Genomic DNA, 19,405 nt, shown 5'->3' on the forward strand with positions numbered 1-19,405 from the left:
AATTTCTAAAATTATTATATTTATATTTTTGTTATTATAGTTTTCATTTATATTAATAGTGTATAATAATAATATAAAGTATACATATAATTTCTAAAATTATTTTATATTTTTTGTTATTAGCTTATTTATAATAATAGTGTATAATAATAAATTATTAATGTTAAATATTACATATTTACATTTATAAATAATAAAAAATATTGTGTCATAATTTCTAAAATAATTATATAATTTTATGATTGTTATAGTTTTCATTTATATTAAGTGTATAATAATAATAATAATAATATAAAGTATTATTATTGTTGTTATTATATTTCACATGTGTAGAATTTATATAGATGTCAAAAGGATGCCAAAAATCTAGAGCTCTTTTCCAAAACCATGTGTCCTTTGTGAAGGCCATACCATAATGCTTTGTGATAATCTCAGCAGAAAAAAAATCCATACATTTCAGTAAGACAGGAGATAGCAAGGCAACTAAGTAGAGCCTGTATGTGTACTGTATGCCACATTGAATTAATGTCTCCAAAATGACTAGTTTTCATCTCCTAATTCTCTCTAGGTGACCACCATCTTCTCAGAATGCACCTCCTCTCTGAACCTCAAATCACGTCAGTTCCAGCTGGTGGACAGCAAGAGGTTGCAGGCTCATTCCACTGTGTGCGAGACCAGCGCAGAGTGGCAGCAGCTGCAGCTGAGAGTTCATACCTTCACTGCCTGCGCTGTGGTTGGACTTGCCATGCTACCGGATAAACTCAATCCTGTTGTCAGGCCCCTGATGGAGGCGGCCCGCCGCGAAGAGAACACGCTCGTCCAGGGTTATGCAGCCTCCAACATTGCCCGCCTGCTGCAGCTGTGCGCTGCCAGATCTCCCTGCCCGAATGCCAAGATCGTGAAGAATCTCTGCAGCTCGGTGTGTGTAGATCCAATGCTCACCCCTAGTGCTGCATGTCCTGTCCCGCCAGCCAGCACTCCAGCAATACAAGAGAGCAGTAAAGGTGAGAGGAAGACCTTATCTCCGATTCCCATATCCCATATTTTCATTAGCTATATTTATGAAACATGATCAGAACGAATTTGTGCGTAAATTGTTTGTAAAGTGTTTCAATTTAATGCAACATTTAAGTGAAGTATTTATAATTGATTTCTACTAATTAATTCTACTGTTAAGGTCCATTCTGGCCCATTTAAAATTAATTTTATAAAATATAAAATAAAAAAAAAGTTTTTGTAAGGTTTTTTTTAATTTTTTTTATTTGATAATCATATTTGTTAATCATATTGATAATGTCAAGAAAGAAATATTTTGGTGCATCCTATTTAATTTGCATGTTGCGGTTTAATTTTAAAATGTGAGCCCTGTTGTTTCAGGGGTTTTAGAGGTGTTGTATTTAATCTATCCTGCAGCATCTGTGGCAGAGAAGGATGCGATGCATCACATGGTGAACAAGTCAAAGGGCATCATCACCCTTTACCGGCATCAGAAAGCAGCTTTTGCCATCACCAGTAAGAGAGGACCCACACCAAAAGCCCCCAAAACTACCAACAATGACCTGTCCCTCGGAAGCAGCATTACCACAGAAACAGATGAGGTATTTACAGCGTTATAATTAGCAGTTTTACTGTGTTCTTTTCAGTGATCTCATATGAGTCTCTGTGTAATCCTAACCTAGAGCAAGAAGCCATGTCTTATCCAGAGGAGAGGGGCAGAGTTCTGCTTGATGACAGTTGCCAGGCATTTTGGTAAGGAGTTGACCAAAACGTTGCCATATCTGTGGGAGTCCATGACCGGTCCGCTGAGGAATGCGCTGGATGCTCAGGGATTTGGTATGTCTGCTTTAACTTTGTTCGTAACCTTTTTTGTTTCCCCAGTGGAGTTTTTGATTAAAATGAATTGAGATTTGTGAAAAGCTCTTTATAGTTCAGATTAATATTTCTTAAAATAGCAGTTCACCAAAAATAAAAAAAAATTATTAAAATACCTTCAAGGCATCCAAGATGAAGATGAGTTGAGAACAGATTTGAAGAAATGTAGCATTACATCACTTGTTCACCAATGGATCCTCTGCAGTGAATGGGTGCCGGAAAATGGGAAACTAGTGACTAGTGACGTGACATGTGGCCAAGTATGGTGACCCATACTAGGAATTAGTGCTCTGCATTTACCCATCCAAAGTGCACACACACAGCAGTGAACACACACATACCGTGAACACACACCCGGAGCAGTGGGCAGCCATTTATGCTGCGGCGCCCGGGGAGCAGTTGGGGGTTCGGTGCCTTGCTCAAGGGCACCTCAGTCGTGGTATTGAAGGTGGGAGAGAGTGCTGTACATTCACTCCCCCCACCTACAATCCCTGCCGGTACGAGACTCGAACCCACAACCTTTGGGTTACGAGTCCGACTCTCTAACCATTAGGCCACGACTATAAGGGAAATAAGTGTCCCTTAGCGTGTTTGTAATAAATCAATCAATAAGGCGTTTTCACTTTAAATCACAGCTTTAGGCCAAAATATGAGTCCGTAATCCTCCAGTTTCCCCACAGTTTCTTCCAGTGAAAAAGTAATTTTCCTGTTGTCCTCTCACATTAAAATTCAGACATGCGTATTTGAACTGTTTTGAACTGTTTTCAGTTATAAACAGTGCTTGTGCATATGTCTCTCCTGATTCAGACAAGACAACTTTTTCCACTAGTGGAAGCAATATTATAGACAGAGGACTCATATTTTAGCAGATAGCAGCGGTTTGAAGTTTAAAAATGTTTTATGTATTTTGTGACAGTCAAAATGAAATAACTAAATTGCAATGAATTGTTTATCTGTCTTGCATTTATCAGTCATCATTTATATGTGAAATCACTCTGTGATCATTATCTACAAATATCAAAAATGTCAATATTTCTTGGATCTACAGTAATTTTTATAATTAACGAATTAAGATGATGATGTTTTTAGTCCAGCCCTTTTTATCTTTATCTGGCTGACGCGCATCACCCACGGCAAGATGGCGGCGGCAGCCAGGAGGCATTGAGTATACCTCGCGGAGCTCCTCTTGAAGACTCCCGCGGCGATTTATTGTTTTATCCGCGGCAAAAGTGTGCTCGGCGCTCTACTGTGATCCCTCTTCCCGGATTAGGCAAAGGAAAGTATCCTCGACATTATGTGACTAGCAGACAGTCGTTGAGACACTGCAGGGAAAACAATGCGAGTGAGTAGTTCCAAAACCTGAACTGGATTAACAGAGTGGGAGCCTCCAGCCTTGTATATACCAGCGCCTAAGAAGTCCCGGGAAATGTGTACCAGACTATTAAAAAAGGAGTCGTGAGTACAATTCAGACTGCTGTGGATGACTGTTTGACTTGACTGTTGACTGTTTTTGATAGGGGATTTAATTTTTTCTTTCTTTTTTCTTCTCTTCTCTTCTAATATTTTGACTATTTGAACTATTTGCTGTGGATTGCTTACTGTTTGAACTACTGCTTGATTTTTGAACTGGACTAATTTTTTTTTTTTCTGTCCTCTCTTTGTAGCCTATTTTTTGGCTGGACAATTTTGAACTGATTTTGTTGTTTGTTTTTTTTCCCCTCTTTAATCAAAAGTCTTTATCAGACACTTGAATTTTCTCGCTTCTGAATATACATATTTGAGTGCAATTCTATGTGTCCTGTTGTGTTGAATGAGTTGTGTTTTCTATTGAAAGGTGATTATTATTGGTATTATTGCATTGATTGCTGGTGCAAAATCCTTACCATTAAGTTACGGGTTACAAAATTTGTTTGTAAGACAAATCAGACTGCATGAGATCTTTGTACGTTTTCTCTACTAGAAACCTAATTACTGACAGAAATCCTGTCTGGCACCCCAGCAAAATACCCAAACAAAAGCGTGGGAAAACGTTACAATTTGTTCATTACAAACATGCAGCTTTTTTGTTTATTGTGGTGCCTTTATCATATTGAACTCATTCTGACGGCACCCATTCACTGCAGAGGATCCATTGGTGAGCAAGTGATGTAATGCTAAATTTATTCAAACCTGTTCCAATGAAGAAACAAACTCATCTACATCTTAAATGGACTGAGGATAAATTTAAATTTTTGGGTGAACTATTCCTTTAGTAAATGCTCTTCCTGTTCCTCATTTGGTGTTTGTTGCAGATTCCAGCCAGTTGCTGAAGCAGGGAGACCCGGTTGCTCAGGAGCTTGTGAACTCTCTGCAGGTGCTGGAGGTCACAGCAGGAGCCATGTCCCAAGAGCTCAACCCTTTAGTATGGACACACACACACTTACAACATTCAAGAACATCTAGTATCACTACATGAACAGTGGCAGTTTTAACCAGTCTCCTGTTGCCTCTATATATGCAGTTGATGGAGCAGTTGCCTCTCCTGTGCACCTGTCTGCAACATCCATACACAGCCGTACGTCACATGGCCGCACGCTGTGTGGGCGTGCTCAGCAAGATCGCTACTATGGAGACCATGAATGTGTTCCTGGAACATGTGCTTCCCTGGTTGGGTGCTATTGATGACAACACCAAGCAGGAGGGAGCCATCGAAGCCCTGGCCTGTATCCTCTGCATGTCACAAATGAAAATCAAGCTCTTTTCTTGTATTAAAAGTGCCTTTGTATTTCACGTAGGTGTTAAATTATAATGCTTCCTAAATTCTTAGAAATAGAGTAAGGCGTACTACCAGTTTGGGGTCAGTAAGATGATGATTATTATTAGTAGTAGTAAGAAATTAGGACATTTTTCAGTAAGGATACATTTAATGGATTAAAATTGACATTAAATACATTTGTAATGTTATAAAAGATTTCTATTTCAAATCTATTTTCATATAATGTTTCTTGAGGTGCAAATCAGCATGTTAGAATGATTTCTGAAAGATCATGTGACACTGAAGACTGGAGTAATGATGCTGAAAATTCAGCTTTGCTGTCACTTTAAAATGTATTAAAATAGGAAGCTGTTAAATTGAAATATTTCATATTACTGTTTTTCCTGTATTTTTGATCAAATAAATGCAGCTTTGATGATCTTAAGAGACTTCAAAAACATAATCTTACCGACCTCAGACTTTCAATCACTAGTGTACAAACATTTAAAGTGTGTACAGTGGCATTCAGAACACGTATATTATCCTGAGCACAGCGTCCAGGTGTGATGGAGCAGTTGGATGTGGATATTGTGCCCTACATCGTGCTGTTGGTGGTCCCTGTGTTGGGCCGTATGAGTGACCCCTGTGACAGCGTGCGATTCATGGCCACGCAGTGCTTTGCAACCCTGATCCGACTGCTTCCTCTTGAGGTGAGCGATCAGTAACGAGCATAATCCAGCATTCATGCATCTCATATTTTCTAATAATGCAAGACTTTCAGCTGAGAGTTTGAATTGAGGGATGTTGAGGCATGTCTGTTCTCAGTACGGTGGAACTCATCACTTTGTTGCATAACTTCTGTGCAGCTATTTTCCTTTTCATCTTAGTTTTTTTTTCTTTTTTCTTTTTTCTTCTTTCAGGCTGGAATCCCAGACCCGCCGTCTATGTCTGAAGATCTAATTCGACAGAAGGCCAGAGAACGACACTTCCTCGAGCAGCTGCTTGATGGAAGGAAACTGGAAAATTATAAGATTCCTGTGCCCATCAAAGCAGAGCTCAGGAAATACCAACAGGTGTCTTTGCTTTTCACGATTCTGTCAATGGAGGTGTCTTTATTTTTATTTTTTGGCAAATCCAGAGATTGAAATGAGGCTAGTAACTGTAATTAACAAAAAGGTCTGACTAGTGCTGGGCGGTATGACCAAAAATTTAAATCACAGTATTTTTCAAAATTATACCGGTTTCACGGTATTTTTTTTCATGCATGACCGGGTGTTAACCATATTTTCTACTGATTGAGAGAGGAAATACTGCAGTATATTGACTTGGAATGCCCTATTTTACTGTCATGATGAGTGAATATTGTCAAAAAATACCACACTAAATAGTGACTAAACACGACCCCTTTTAATACATGTTAACCAGGAGTCACTCTCATTTATAATCACGGCATTGTCTGATAAAATCAACATGCATCTACGCTATGCGGTTGTTTTGGCTATATTACTTTTTTGTCTCATCCAGCGCACTGCCTGCGTCTGAGTAACAAACTAAAAAAAACAACAAACAAAAAAGTGCATGTAATTTGCGGTATTTTAAAAATTCATATCATAACAAAAATAAACACCACAATTCATTATGAACCGGTATACTGCCCAGCACTAGGTCTGACTGCATAAATTGCTGGTGATTTGAATCGGACTTTGTTTCTAAACTTCGTCCTGCTCTCTTTTGTAGGATGGAGTGAACTGGCTGGCATTTTTGAACAAGTACAAGCTTCATGGGATCTTGTGTGATGATATGGGTCTGGGTAAGACCCTACAGTCTATCTGTATTCTGGCAGGCGATCATTTCCTCAGGTACACCCCAAACCAACTTCATCCTTCCCGGGGCTTTGCAGCATTTCTATATAGTTAAAATGCAAGGCTTTATTTGACCTGCTAAACTGTGTTGCTGCATGTGTGCAGGGCTCAGGAGTACGCCAGGTCAAAGGCTCCCGACTGTTGCCCTTTGCCCTCCATAGTTGTGTGTCCGCCCACCCTGACGGGACACTGGGTGGATGAGGTCGGGAAGTTCTGCTCTAAAGAGTATCTCAATCCTTTGCACTATACTGGCCCCCCTACGGAAAGAGCATGGTACCATCATAAGAAATTACTTGTTAAATAAATATTGACTTTAATAAAAATTTAATAGGAAATGCATGTGCAATTTTCTGTTTCATTCTATGCAGGTTGCAGCACCAGGTGAAGAAACACAATCTCGTTGTTGCCTCGTATGATGTCGTTAGAAATGACATTGACTTTTTCAGGTAACAACTTGTTTATAATTCTTCATATACAGTGGGATGAAAGAAAGTGTCATTGTTTCAATGTTATTTTCTCATACAGGGATATTAAATTTAATTACTGTGTCCTTGACGAGGGTCACGTCATAAAGAATGGAAAGACCAAACTTTCTAAAGCGATCAAGCAGTTAACTGCCAACTACAGAATAATCCTCTCAGGAACGCCCATTCAGGTGAGAATTGAGCTCTTGGAGGGCTTGTATACAGTACTGTTCAAAAATATTGGGTCAGTAAAAACAATAATATTGGCAAAGGAGAATGCTCAGAAGACATTACTCCAGTCTTCAGTGTCACATGATCCTTCAGAAATCGTTCTTTTGATGCTCAAGAAACATTTCTTCTTATCAGTGATTAAAACGATGCATTTGTTTTAGAATTCATTAATGAATAGAAAGTTCATAAGAACAGCATTCATTTGAAATAGAATTATAAATGCCTTCCTGTCACTTTTAGTGAATTGAATGTCTTTGCTGAATAAAGTATTCAGTTATTTTAAAAAAATCTTACTGACCTAAACCTCATGATAGTGTGCCTTTTAGATTTTGCTGACGTGCATGAATTTTGGCTAAAACAGTCAAGTTTGAATTTGACAAGCTAATGCCTGTACTTGTGTTTTCCTGTCTCTGTAGAACAATGTTCTGGAGTTGTGGTCTCTCTTTGACTTCCTGATGCCAGGCTTTCTTGGCACTGAGCGTCAGTTTGCTGCCCGCTACGGGAAGCCCATCCTCGCCAGTCGAGATGCTAAAAGTTCCTCACGTGAACAGGAAGCAGGTGTGATTTTTTTTTTACATCTCTCGGTCTCCTCATTGTAGGACCACAGTCTTCTCAGTGTGAAGCTTTTCTTCAACCTTTTATGCTTCGTACTAAGGGAATCACTTGGACTGTACCCTATTATAAGACTATGAAGGATTCTTTATGTTGTGAAAATAATGTTTTGATGTGTTTTTGAGGTGTGCTGGCAATGGAAGCGCTGCATAGACAGGTTCTGCCCTTCTTACTGAGGAGAATGAAGGATGATGTGCTTCAAGATCTGCCACCCAAGATCATACAAGATTACTACTGCAACCTCAGTCCTCTACAGGTACAAAACACAAACACAGGATGTTTATCATGGATGCGGCTGGTGATTACAGCAAGATTCTGTGATTTCATTGTGTGTCAGATGGGATCTGTACAGTGCCACTACAAACCGTGCATAGTTCACTTTAGCTTTCTTAGTAGGAATCACAAAACATTAAAATCCTTCAGTTAATATGAATTCAATTTCTTATTCTATTATAAAAAATTTTTTTTTTTTTAAATGATTAGTTGCATATAACTTTTGTTCTTTCACCTGTGCCTGCTCAGGTTCAACTGTATGAGGACTTTGCAAAGTCTCGTGCAAAGGTGAACGTGGATGACGTTATTTCCACTGCGTCTATGCAAGAGGAGGAAGAGAAACCCAAATTAAAGGCCACCGGACACGTCTTCCAGGTTGATCCCAGGAAGTCTTATAAGAGCACAAGATTATCCTCCTCTCAGTCGAATAGTCTAATGTTTGTGTTGGATGTTTCAGGCTCTGCAGTATCTGAGGAAGCTGTGTAATCACCCAGCACTGGTGCTGACCCCTCAACACCCAGAGTACAAACACATCACAGAACAGCTGAGCAGCCAGCACTCCAACCTCAGAGACATTCTGCACGCCCCAAAACTCTCAGCCCTCAAACAGGTGCGTCCACTTATCTATACTACCAAAACATGCCCTTGTTATATTTGTTATATATATAATTGTTATCAATATCAACTGCTATTAAAGTTAATAAAGTATTCAGTTATTTAAAAAAAATCTTACTGACCTAAACCTCATGATAGTGTGCCTTTTAGATTTTGCTGACATGTGCATGAATTTTGGCTAAAACAGTCAAGTTTGAATTTGACAAGCTAATGCCTGTACTTGTGTTTTCCTGTCTCTGTAGAACAATGTTCTGGAGTTGTGGTCTCTCTTTGACTTCCTGATGCCAGGCTTTCTTGGCACTGAGCGTCAGTTTGCTGCCCGCTACGGGAAGCCCATCCTCGCCAGTCGAGATGCTAAAAGTTCCTCACGTGAACAGGAAGCAGGTGTGATTTTTTTTTTACATCTCTCGGTCTCCTCATTGTAGGACCACAGTCTTCTCAGTGTGAAGCTTTTCTTCAACCTTTTATGCTTCGTACTAAGGGAATCACTTGGACTGTACCCTATTATAAGACTATGAAGGATTCTTTATGTTGTGAAAATAATGTTTTGATGTGTTTTTGAGGTGTGCTGGCAATGGAAGCGCTGCATAGACAGGTTCTGCCCTTCTTACTGAGGAGAATGAAGGATGATGTGCTTCAAGATCTGCCACCCAAGATCATACAAGATTACTACTGCAACCTCAGTCCTCTACAGGTACAAAACACAAACACAGGATGTTTATCATGGATGCGGCTGGTGATTACAGCAAGATTCTGTGATTTCATTGTTTGTCAGATGGGATCTGTACAGTGCCACTACAAACCGTGCATAGTTCACTTTAGCTTTCTTAGTAGGAATCACAAAACATTAAAATCCTTCAGTTAATATGAATTCAATTTCTTATTCTATTATAAAAAATGTTTTTTTTTTTAAATGATTAGTTGCATATAACTTTTGTTCTTTCACCTGTGCCTGCTCAGGTTCAACTGTATGAGGACTTTGCAAAGTCTCGTGCAAAGGTGAACGTGGATGACGTTATTTCCACTGCGTCTATGCAAGAGGAGGAAGAGAAACCCAAATTAAAGGCCACCGGACACGTCTTCCAGGTTGATCCCAGGAAGTCTTATAAGAGCACAAGATTATCCTCCTCTCAGTCGAATAGTCTAATGTTTGTGTTGGATGTTTCAGGCTCTGCAGTATCTGAGGAAGCTGTGTAATCACCCAGCACTGGTGCTGACCCCTCAACACCCAGAGTACAAACACATCACAGAACAGCTGAGCAGCCAGCACTCCAACCTCAGAGACATTCTGCACGCCCCAAAACTCTCAGCCCTCAAACAGGTGCGTCCACTTATCTATACTACCAAAACATGCCCTTGTTATATTTGTTATATATATAATTGTTATCAATATCAACTGCTATTAAAGTTTTTTTTTTTTTTTTTTTATATATCATTGAAATCAGCCAATATTATTTTTTTCTTAAAAATTCAATTTTTAAGCCAATTCATTAATAATTAATATCAGCCAATATTGAGTTTTTATTTTTTTTAATCAGCCACATTTGTACATCCTTTTTTTCATTTGTCAAATGATCATCAAATGCCATCTAGTGTAAAATACAAACAGACAACACCGTAGTAACAGCAGCATGTATTTATTTTTGCTTTGTAGCTGCTGTTGGACTGTGGACTGGGTTCTGCTGGAGCAGCTGATGGTGGCACAGAGGCTGTGGTGGCCCAGCACCGCATTCTGATCTTCTGCCAACTGAAGAGCATGTTGGACATCGTGGAGCAGGATCTGCTCAAAGCACAGCTGCCCACAGTCACCTACCTCAGGCTGGATGGAAGCGTTCAGGCCGGCCTCAGACACTCCATAGTCTCTAGGTGAAACAGCCACGCAAACTACCCTGGAAATATTTAATCTCATGGGTAGTTCGATGTGGGTCGCTATATGGGATTTCTTTTTTTCTTCTTCTACAGGTTCAATAATGACCCATCCATAGATGTTCTGCTGCTCACTACCCATGTGGGTGGGCTGGGTTTGAATCTGACTGGAGCAGATACCGTTGTGTTTGTGGAGCATGACTGGAACCCCATGAGAGACTTGCAGGCCATGGATCGAGCACACAGAATAGGACAGGTACGGAAGAATTGTTTTGTTTTGGGTGTGTGTTTCTGTTTTGCTTTTTTTATTAAAGGGGTCATATGATGCTATTTTAAAGATCATTATTTTGTGTATTTGGTGTAACAGAATATGTTGACATGCTTTAATGTTCAAAAAACACATTATTTTTCAGCACAGCCAGCCTTGTACTCTTCTAGGTTCAAAAAATCCATAAAATGCGTTGCACAAATTCGAACATCTGGGTTGTGCTGTTCTGTTGTAAATAAATCTTAACCAATGATTCCTAATTGTATCTACTTCCGAAAGGCCAAATAAAGTGCTTTTGCTTTCGCACTGAAACACAGCGTCTCCCTGACATGGCTGCATCAACACTACTACGGTTCCTGAAACCACGCCTTCTTTGCGTGCACATTTGGGTGGCATTATGCTAATATTTCCACATCGTGACGTAGACATGTGGGGGCGTGTTAGAACAAGCTGTTTTAGGTAGGCGTGGTTGACTCTTAACTTTTATAAAGAATATCTCTTTGGATTTGAGACTTTAGTCTTTGCAACTTTACAGATCTTCTTTATGCACCAAGAGCTTATAACACTCCAAAGAGAAAGGAAAACTTGAAATCGCATCATATGACCCCTTTAATGTTTTGTTGTTTTTTTTAGTGCTATTTTATTGCATGTTTTGCTTTGAGTTTTTGCTGTTTTTTGTCTGTTTTAAAGTTTGTTTTTTGTCTTGCTTTTTATGTTTTTTTTTCATGCTTTTTTCTTTGTGTGTATGCTTTTTTGTTTTCTGTTTTGAAGGTTTTTTTTTTTTTGTGTGCTTATTTTGCAAATTATTTTTATTTTTTTGTAGTTACCCACTTCAGTATTCATTTATTCATCTCGTGACATTTCCACAAAAATCACATTCTGACTTGTCTGTTTATACTTAAGTCGTGTTGCAAAAATAGGGAAAAATCTGATTTTTGGGCCACATGTAAACTGTGAACCTTTGCATTCATACTACATGCATGTCTGTGTGTTTCAGAAACGTGTGGTGAATGTGTATCGTCTCATCACACGGGGCACGCTGGAGGAGAAGATTATGGGTCTGCAGAAATTTAAGATGACCATTGCAAATACAGTCATCAGCCAAGAGAACGCCAGCCTGCAGAGCATGGGCACAGAACAGCTGCTCAACCTCTTCACACTGGACAAGGTCAGTCCAGGGTTTCCACGGGTCTTAAAAAAGTCTTTAAAAGTCTTAAATTTAGTTGTATCAAATTTAAGGCCTTAAAAAGTCTTAAATTGTACAAGAAAGTCTTAATTATGATTTCAAGAGGTCTTACATTTGGGGACGAAAAGACCAGAATAGCAATATGCTTAATGTGACGATTAAACGTAAGAAGGCTATGAAATATGAGCACTGCAGGTTCAGAGTCCGGTGCTGTGCTGCTTTGTGTTCTGCTGTTACCGGGGAAACAGTGATATTTCTACCAAACGCTCCACCTGCTGTCAGAATGAATGAGCATTTTGAATGTGCCGTTTTTTTCTCCAAAAGTCCGCATGATTACAAATGTGATATTGATTTTATACAACAGTTCAATAAACAAGAAGTTAATATTAAGAGACTTACGTTTTAGACACCATATTTCCTGTTTTTGCTCTATTTCTCCAACAAAAATCATTCCAAACACAGCCACAGTGCTGTTTTGCGTCTCTGAGCAACATGATGGTGTTTCATTCCTGAATAAATCAACCATTTAAATGATTCGGTTCAATCGCAATGACTCACTTAATAGTGACATGCTGCCACCTACTGGCAGTTTTAATTTCACATTTAAGGTACCTTTTCATTTTAAAAATAGTTTCAAACATCAGTTTTCAATGTTTTATGTTTAAAATGTCAAAACATTATTTATGCATTTGTAACTGCAGGTTAAAGTATTCCATGTCCCTCAGAGCTGCGTTAAACAGTGTGTAAATGCATCTAAATGCCACTTCTAATGCAGCCTCTGTGTTTCCTCTGCATTGCAAAGATACATTTGGTTGAAACTGATTTCATTTGCTTGGTAAAAGCCCAAATGCAAGAATTTGACTCAAACGATGGTGCACACTTTTAGAAGAAATGGCTTAAAGGTAAAAATGCCCATAAAACTTGTTGGAAATGATTAATTTCTATCACTGCTGTGAACTAACCACACAGAATATGAAGAATATAAAAAAATTCAGGAGTCAGCTGTCAGCACAATTAGAGATATCAGCACAATAACACATTCAGCAAAATATTGTCTAATTATTGTTATCGATAAAATCCCAGAAAATTATCGAGATATCATTTTTTGTCAATATCGCACACCCCTAATTTATGTTATTTAATTGATATAATAATTTATTGATGATAATAGTTTAAATTAATATAATTAATACTTTGGACTCATCCATTTTCTTAAAAATGGTTTAAAGGCTGGAATGTAAAGTTTATCATTTTATTAAACTTTTTGTTTTTGTGAAAACTTGTATCTGAACTGTAAATTATGCTTTTTACAGTAATTTTACAGTTTAATATGGTACTATAGACATTGCCCTACTTCGCTCATGGTATTAATTTTATTTGTGCAGGTCTTAAAAAGGTCTTAAATTTGAGCTTAAAAATCCTGCAGAAACCGTCAGTCCTAACAGGCTGCTGTTGCATGCATACAAAACACCATCCCATGAGGCAGCGTACATACATTAATTTAATACCAGGGATTGACAGAAATGCACATTCATACTGATGCTTTGTGTTGATGTTTAGAATAATAAAGCAGAGAAGAGCGAGGCGGCAGCGTCGTCGTCCTCTGGTCAAGCCAGTATGAAGTCTGTTCTGGATGGGCTGGGTGACCTGTGGGACCAGCAGCAGTACGAGAACGAATACGACCTGGACAGCTTCATGCACTCACTTAAGTGAGCCCAGGTCAACATGCGCAACAAAACCAGAAATGACTTGAAGCCGTCTGATTGGACAACGGAGAGATGTGCGCAAGCACTGTAGCCTTAAACACTCCAGTCTAACGCTCGTTTTACAGCTCTTCCTCTTCCTGTAGGTTCTTACAATTCGCTCGAGATTTGAGATCTAAAACTGTCCGTTATTAATGCGTCACTGGAGGAAGTCTTTAAGCTAATCTTACAAAGTTGAGTGTTGTACAGATGACAACATTTGAACCTCAGGATTTCCAGAACTCACCGTCAGTATCTGTGATGATGGTATTTCATAACTGAATGAAGGGAGCTGGTGAGACCAGAACTGGAACGCACTGAAACGCTTCCGCAGAATGACTTTAATGGTTCATCCAGACCACAAGGAGGCGCTTGACTAACTCCTGTAGGATTATGAAGGGCTTGTAGCTGCTGCTCCATCAGAAGTCTTACGTGCACTGACAGATCTTTAGGGACAGCTGGAAGAGCAGCAGGACAATGGCCTCGGAAACATTGTAGAGTTTTAAAAGGAAAAAATTAACTAAATATTTCTGTTATTTGCCTTTTTGGGTAAGCTGGTAGAATTTTAATAAATTCTAATGAGCTCTCTTTAAAATGCCTTGTCTGTGTCTGTCTGCATTTATGGAGTATTTAAATGTCATGTATTACAGAATTCACTGAAGTGTGTATATAATATGCCAATATGTACATTATGCCAAAATAAATCCAATTTAAATAAACCATCTAGCAAATTACACCAAAAAAACAAAAAGCGCTACATGACACTTAAATGCTTCATTATATCTGGTATAGCTGCTCATGTTTATATATTATTTTAATGTATTATTTTTAAACAGCAGCCAGGTAAAATAACATTGCAAGAGCCCTCCAAAAATTCAGCCACTGAAACCGGTAAAAAAAATATACAGGCTATGTATTTTTTTTTTTTATGCTGTTATAAAATGGGTACATGTGCCGCAGTGTGCAATATTTTTAATACCGCAAAGACCGCAATTGTTTTATCGTTTTTTTTGTGGATGTTTGATTAAAACAAAAAATCCTATATTGGCATCAGCTGTTTTTTTTTGTGTTTTTTTTGGCATCCGTTTTATAGAATATTACTGTCTTGCTGCTTTCACCTGCGGTTCAAGATATTGAAGTTCAGTTTCACGACTTCTCATGTACATCTGTGGTGAAAAGTGTCAGGAAAAAATAAGCTACTTTAATATTTTAGGTAATTAATTTTAATTTCCTGCAGCAGGTGGTTAGTTTGTTTGCATTTCAGCAGTGAAATTCTACAAGAAGAGAACGAGACCGTGCAAAAGATGACCATGTTTCACAGTGTCATACAATTACATTTAATAAGATTTGCTGTTTAGTACAGAAAAGGGAAAAATCATGACGGTGGGAAAAGCTAGTAAGCATTAGCAGCACTGCGCTTATTTTATCCCAAAAATCCTTTAATCACAGTTTTACTGCAAAGTTAGACAAGCAGAGGTCCAAGATCACAATCTCAAAGCCTTGCGCAGATGGAACCAGATGTGAACTATCAAATTAAAAGTTAAACTGCATTGGGAAAAAATAGGTTTTTAATCATTTTTAAAAATGACAAATGGAGCTAAAAGTGTGGTAGAAGAGAAAAACCACAAGCCAAAATGACCCGACTAAACATTAGACAAGATTTTTTGTGTGTGTGAAAGTGTCACTAAACACAGGACATTTTATAACTATACAGCACAGCTTAACAAAGGTTCAAATGGTTGCAATGTAGGAAACTCTTAAGACAAGATGGTTTGAAGGAAAACGAGGTATGTCTTAGTCAAGGGAATTTTCATGTTTGTGTTTTGACTTTGAAAGGTCATTACTACCATCAAATCTACTCCACTACACTCTGCTCATAAGTAAAATGCATTCTGGGAAATATCATGCGTCTCAGTTAAATACACAGACTGTATTGTGACTGTGAATGTGGAGCTGCAGAGCTTCTTGGCTTTACGTCTTGACTGGGTTTCACCACAACAACCTCACATTTGCTCCATTCTGCCGTTATTTATTTTTTTATTGCCCATTCATTGTTACATTTCAATCACATTATATTACTAACCATGATTGCTGTTCATTTTTGTGTGCAACTAATTCTCCCCAATCACACTTATGTAAGCAACAAGCTTTGCATTTCAAAAATCTAGACATTTTAGTAACAATCTTACAAAGTTTTCAACTTAAAAAAAAAAAAAAGTAAGAATTAGCGTCATAAAATTAATTTATTTCACATAAAAATACAAAATAATATGAATATGAACAGATATGAAAGTCTCCCCCAGAAATAGCTAACATTAATGGTTGAGAAATAAGTGTGTAAAGAAAGCAAATAAAAAATAATGGAAAATATGTAAGTGTTTTAATTCTTTTTTGCAAAAAATATCTAAAATATGTCTCAGTACAAAGGCTACATTACTACTGGAAGGTACTAGCACGTCGAGTAAACACACAGTAGAAATGATTTTAGTGAATCACAATGCTCGCAGTGAAAATAAATCTGCAATAAAGATTTATGCCTTTTTCTGCTCTTTTTTTCTTTTTTACAAACAGTACAAACAGTATTGCACATTACAACAAAGAATCGAGGTTCTCAGCCTTTAAAAAAGGGACTAATTCAAGTCTTGGGTGAGTAGAAGGCCACCACATCTGGGGCTTGAAAGTGGAAACGTTTAATATCTTTCCAGCTTCCCAAATGAACATTCTTTTCTCTCCATCTTGCCAAAAATCATAACTTTTCTGTTATCCCTAAACGAACAAATCGGGGCATGTGCGCTTTACAAAACAAAGGGGAACACATTTCACCAAACATAAAAATATAACAAACAGAAGATTTTCAGCTTAGGTCTGATTGTAAATATATAAAAACCTAAGTAGTATGTTTATAAGCACCTGACGGCTTAGTTGCTTATAGAATATATATATTTATATAAAATATATATATTTTATAATAGTAATAAGATCAGATGTTTGTTTGTGGAACACGGTGATGTCGCAGCAGGGACAGCTTCCTACAGTATTAAAATAATACAGCTCGAACTCCTTCAGTTGTTTTTGTTTTTAATTTTTTTTTTCCAAAAATAAAATTAAAAGCAAATAAGCATGACAAAAATAAAATTAAGCATCTGTTAAATCTTTTTTTTTTTTCTCTAGCAGAATTAAATTAATATATATAGTCTTTATTTGAATAAACTTACTTAGAAAATATCAATCTCTCTCCTATTATATTTCAAAATTGAGGTATTGCAAAAGATTAGTCAGTCAGAAAGCACACATTTTTCTATTTAAAAAAACAAAACAAAACAACGCTGACTGTTCAACCATCCAAATACAAAGAGTAGTGCATAACAAATCTACTACACAGAAGGAACAAACATAGAAAAATCTGGGCAGGGAAAGAAATATCACAAACACACCCAGAATTCACCATCATTGGGATCAGGGTTACCCACAATCCTTTTTCTCCATCGGTACAAAAGTATTGTTCGCATTTGTCGTTTTTTCAGACTAACGAACTAAACGTGCCAACCTAAAGCTGACAGTTTTTTTTTTTTTGACAAAAAAAAAAGCAGCCAAGACGCGTTCCTCTCCACCATCTCTCAATTTAGTTTCGACATGATTCTACTTCAAGCTTTGCTGGATAATCTGGATATAAATGCAGCGGTTACGTGAGGTAATTCCGCCCGCCGTATCGCAAAGTTAGGTAAGTGATTTCAAGCCAGTGTTCGCTTATTCTCCCAGAGTCACCGGTCGGACACAGTATTGTGAATCGTCGGCGTGTAACGTAGTGTAATTGGTCGTTTCGAGTCGGACAGCTCTTTGGTTCTGACGGGACGCTAACTAGCAGAAGTGGACCGTATGTTTACATACGCTAGTTTCACAGGACGTTCCATGTCAGACATCAATAACAGTTCAAGCGAATCACAGTTCTAGGCGTCGTCTAACCGAACTACATAGTGTATAAAAATTGCACAATTCTATGAACAATCACTGCAAAAATTACTTCACCTGTTAGAAGACATTTTGCTAGAAGATCCTACATCTAACTGGGTTGAGCGGTTCTGTCATCTGGCCCGTCTCTTGTTTTTTTTAATTTGTATTTCTTTCTTTTTTTTTGCAGTAGGCCTATTCCTGTCATGCCCAGTTTGTGCTCTGTGGAACGCTAGAAGATCCTACATCTAACTGGGTTGAGCGGTTCTGTCATCTGGCCCGTCTCTTGTTTTTTTTTAATTTGTATTTCTTTCTTTTTTTTTGCAGTAGGCCTATTCCTGTCATGCCCAGTTTGTGCTCTGTGGAAGCTTATTTCTGCCAAAAAAAATTAAAAATAAAAGACTTTTTAAACTCACAATTCTGAGTTTATATCTCACAACTGTGAGAAGTTGAACTGTAATTGCAAGTTTATATGAAATAAACGTGCAATTCTGAGAAAAGTCAGAATTGTGAGATATAAACAAAGTAAGAATTATGCAAAAAAAAAAATAATTTGTGAGCTTGCGAGTTTCCACCATGGAATACAAAAAAACCCAAAAACAATTCTGACTCTGCCAAAAAAATAAATACAAACAAAAATAAATAAATAAAAATCAGAATATGCGACTTTTTATCTCACAATTCAACATTTTTCTCTCAATTTCGAGTTTATATCTTAGACCTTTCTTCTCAGAATTGCAAGTTTATCTCGCAATTGTAATTTAACATCTTGCAATTCTAAGTTTATATCGCACAATTCTGACTTTTTTTTTCCTTCACAGTTTTGAGAAGAAAAGTCAGGATTGTCAGATATAAACCCTCAATTGTGAGAAAAAGTCAGAATTGTGATCTTGTTTTTGCCATGGAATAAAAAAAAAAATGTAACAAACTTTTCATCTAACAATGCTGACTTTTTTTCCTCGTAATTGCGAGATTATATCTCAGAATTCAAACTTTTCCCCGCTCACAATTCTGAATTTGTCAATTTTTCAGTCAGATTTGTGAGATAGATGCAATTAGCTTTTTTATTTTTGATTCTGTGGAGGAAATAAGCTTCCGTAGTGCTCCATATCGCTCACCCCTCGTGGGGGAAATGAAAGTGAGACCCGATTTTACAGCATGCATCACAGACTCATTTGACATGCAGTTTCGGAGAGACCCTTTGGAGCGCTCGTTCGCCTGAATAAAGTATGACGGTATGGACTCATACCATGGATTTAGCAGCAAAAGCTATTGCAGCATTACATGAAGATAATACTAAAAACTCGTAAAAAATTAAGCCTAAAAAAACGAAGCGGACAGAAAGAGATGCATGCATGAGGTATTACTATTCATTTCAACATGGAGAGCAAATGGCGTTTTACTCTTAATAACGCAAGTGTTTTTTTTTGTTGTTTTTTTACAGCTCACTTAAACATGATTTTCGTAATGAATTCATTTTACCTTTGGTAACTTTTTTTGTCGTCATCTAGGGGGGAATTTCCTACCACTCTGTTTTTCACAATAAGTGCATGCTTCTTTAAAACGTCTGACACCCAAAATGTATTATCTATGTGTATATAGATAAATATATCCTTTTTGTAAATGTACTGTGTGTATATATATATATATATCTTCTTTAAAACACCCAAAATGTATTATCTATGTGTATATAGATAAATATATCCTTTTTGTAAATGTACTATGTACTGTG

At 37.5% G+C, this 19,405-nt stretch overlaps 1 protein-coding gene across 1 annotated transcript in view; it reads left to right on the forward strand.

Moving 5' to 3' along the window:
* The window catches only part of btaf1 (BTAF1 RNA polymerase II, B-TFIID transcription factor-associated), a 43,011-nt gene extending 28,541 nt beyond the window's left edge, over nucleotides 1-14,470 (forward strand). The window contains exons 20-38 of the mRNA XM_016474663.1: nucleotides 569-1,004; nucleotides 1,414-1,598; nucleotides 1,680-1,833; nucleotides 4,164-4,273; nucleotides 4,373-4,574; nucleotides 5,168-5,316; nucleotides 5,527-5,679; nucleotides 6,344-6,465; nucleotides 6,574-6,741; nucleotides 6,837-6,914; nucleotides 6,994-7,123; nucleotides 7,580-7,721; nucleotides 7,901-8,031; nucleotides 8,298-8,423; nucleotides 8,506-8,658; nucleotides 10,318-10,529; nucleotides 10,626-10,785; nucleotides 11,795-11,965; nucleotides 13,544-14,470. Coding sequence (XP_016330149.1) covers nucleotides 569-1,004; nucleotides 1,414-1,598; nucleotides 1,680-1,833; nucleotides 4,164-4,273; nucleotides 4,373-4,574; nucleotides 5,168-5,316; nucleotides 5,527-5,679; nucleotides 6,344-6,465; nucleotides 6,574-6,741; nucleotides 6,837-6,914; nucleotides 6,994-7,123; nucleotides 7,580-7,721; nucleotides 7,901-8,031; nucleotides 8,298-8,423; nucleotides 8,506-8,658; nucleotides 10,318-10,529; nucleotides 10,626-10,785; nucleotides 11,795-11,965; nucleotides 13,544-13,696 — 3,135 coding nt within the window. The 3' untranslated portion in view covers nucleotides 13,697-14,470. The remainder of the gene's footprint in view (nucleotides 1-568; nucleotides 1,005-1,413; nucleotides 1,599-1,679; nucleotides 1,834-4,163; nucleotides 4,274-4,372; nucleotides 4,575-5,167; nucleotides 5,317-5,526; nucleotides 5,680-6,343; nucleotides 6,466-6,573; nucleotides 6,742-6,836; nucleotides 6,915-6,993; nucleotides 7,124-7,579; nucleotides 7,722-7,900; nucleotides 8,032-8,297; nucleotides 8,424-8,505; nucleotides 8,659-10,317; nucleotides 10,530-10,625; nucleotides 10,786-11,794; nucleotides 11,966-13,543) is intronic.
* The last annotated feature ends 4,935 nt before the right edge of the window (nucleotides 14,471-19,405 follow it).

The sequence above is a fragment of the Sinocyclocheilus anshuiensis genome, unplaced genomic scaffold, assembly GCF_001515605.1.
Source record: "Sinocyclocheilus anshuiensis isolate Anshui unplaced genomic scaffold, SAMN03320099.WGS_v1.1 scaffold300, whole genome shotgun sequence".
Taxonomy (NCBI): Eukaryota; Metazoa; Chordata; class Actinopteri; order Cypriniformes; family Cyprinidae; genus Sinocyclocheilus; species Sinocyclocheilus anshuiensis.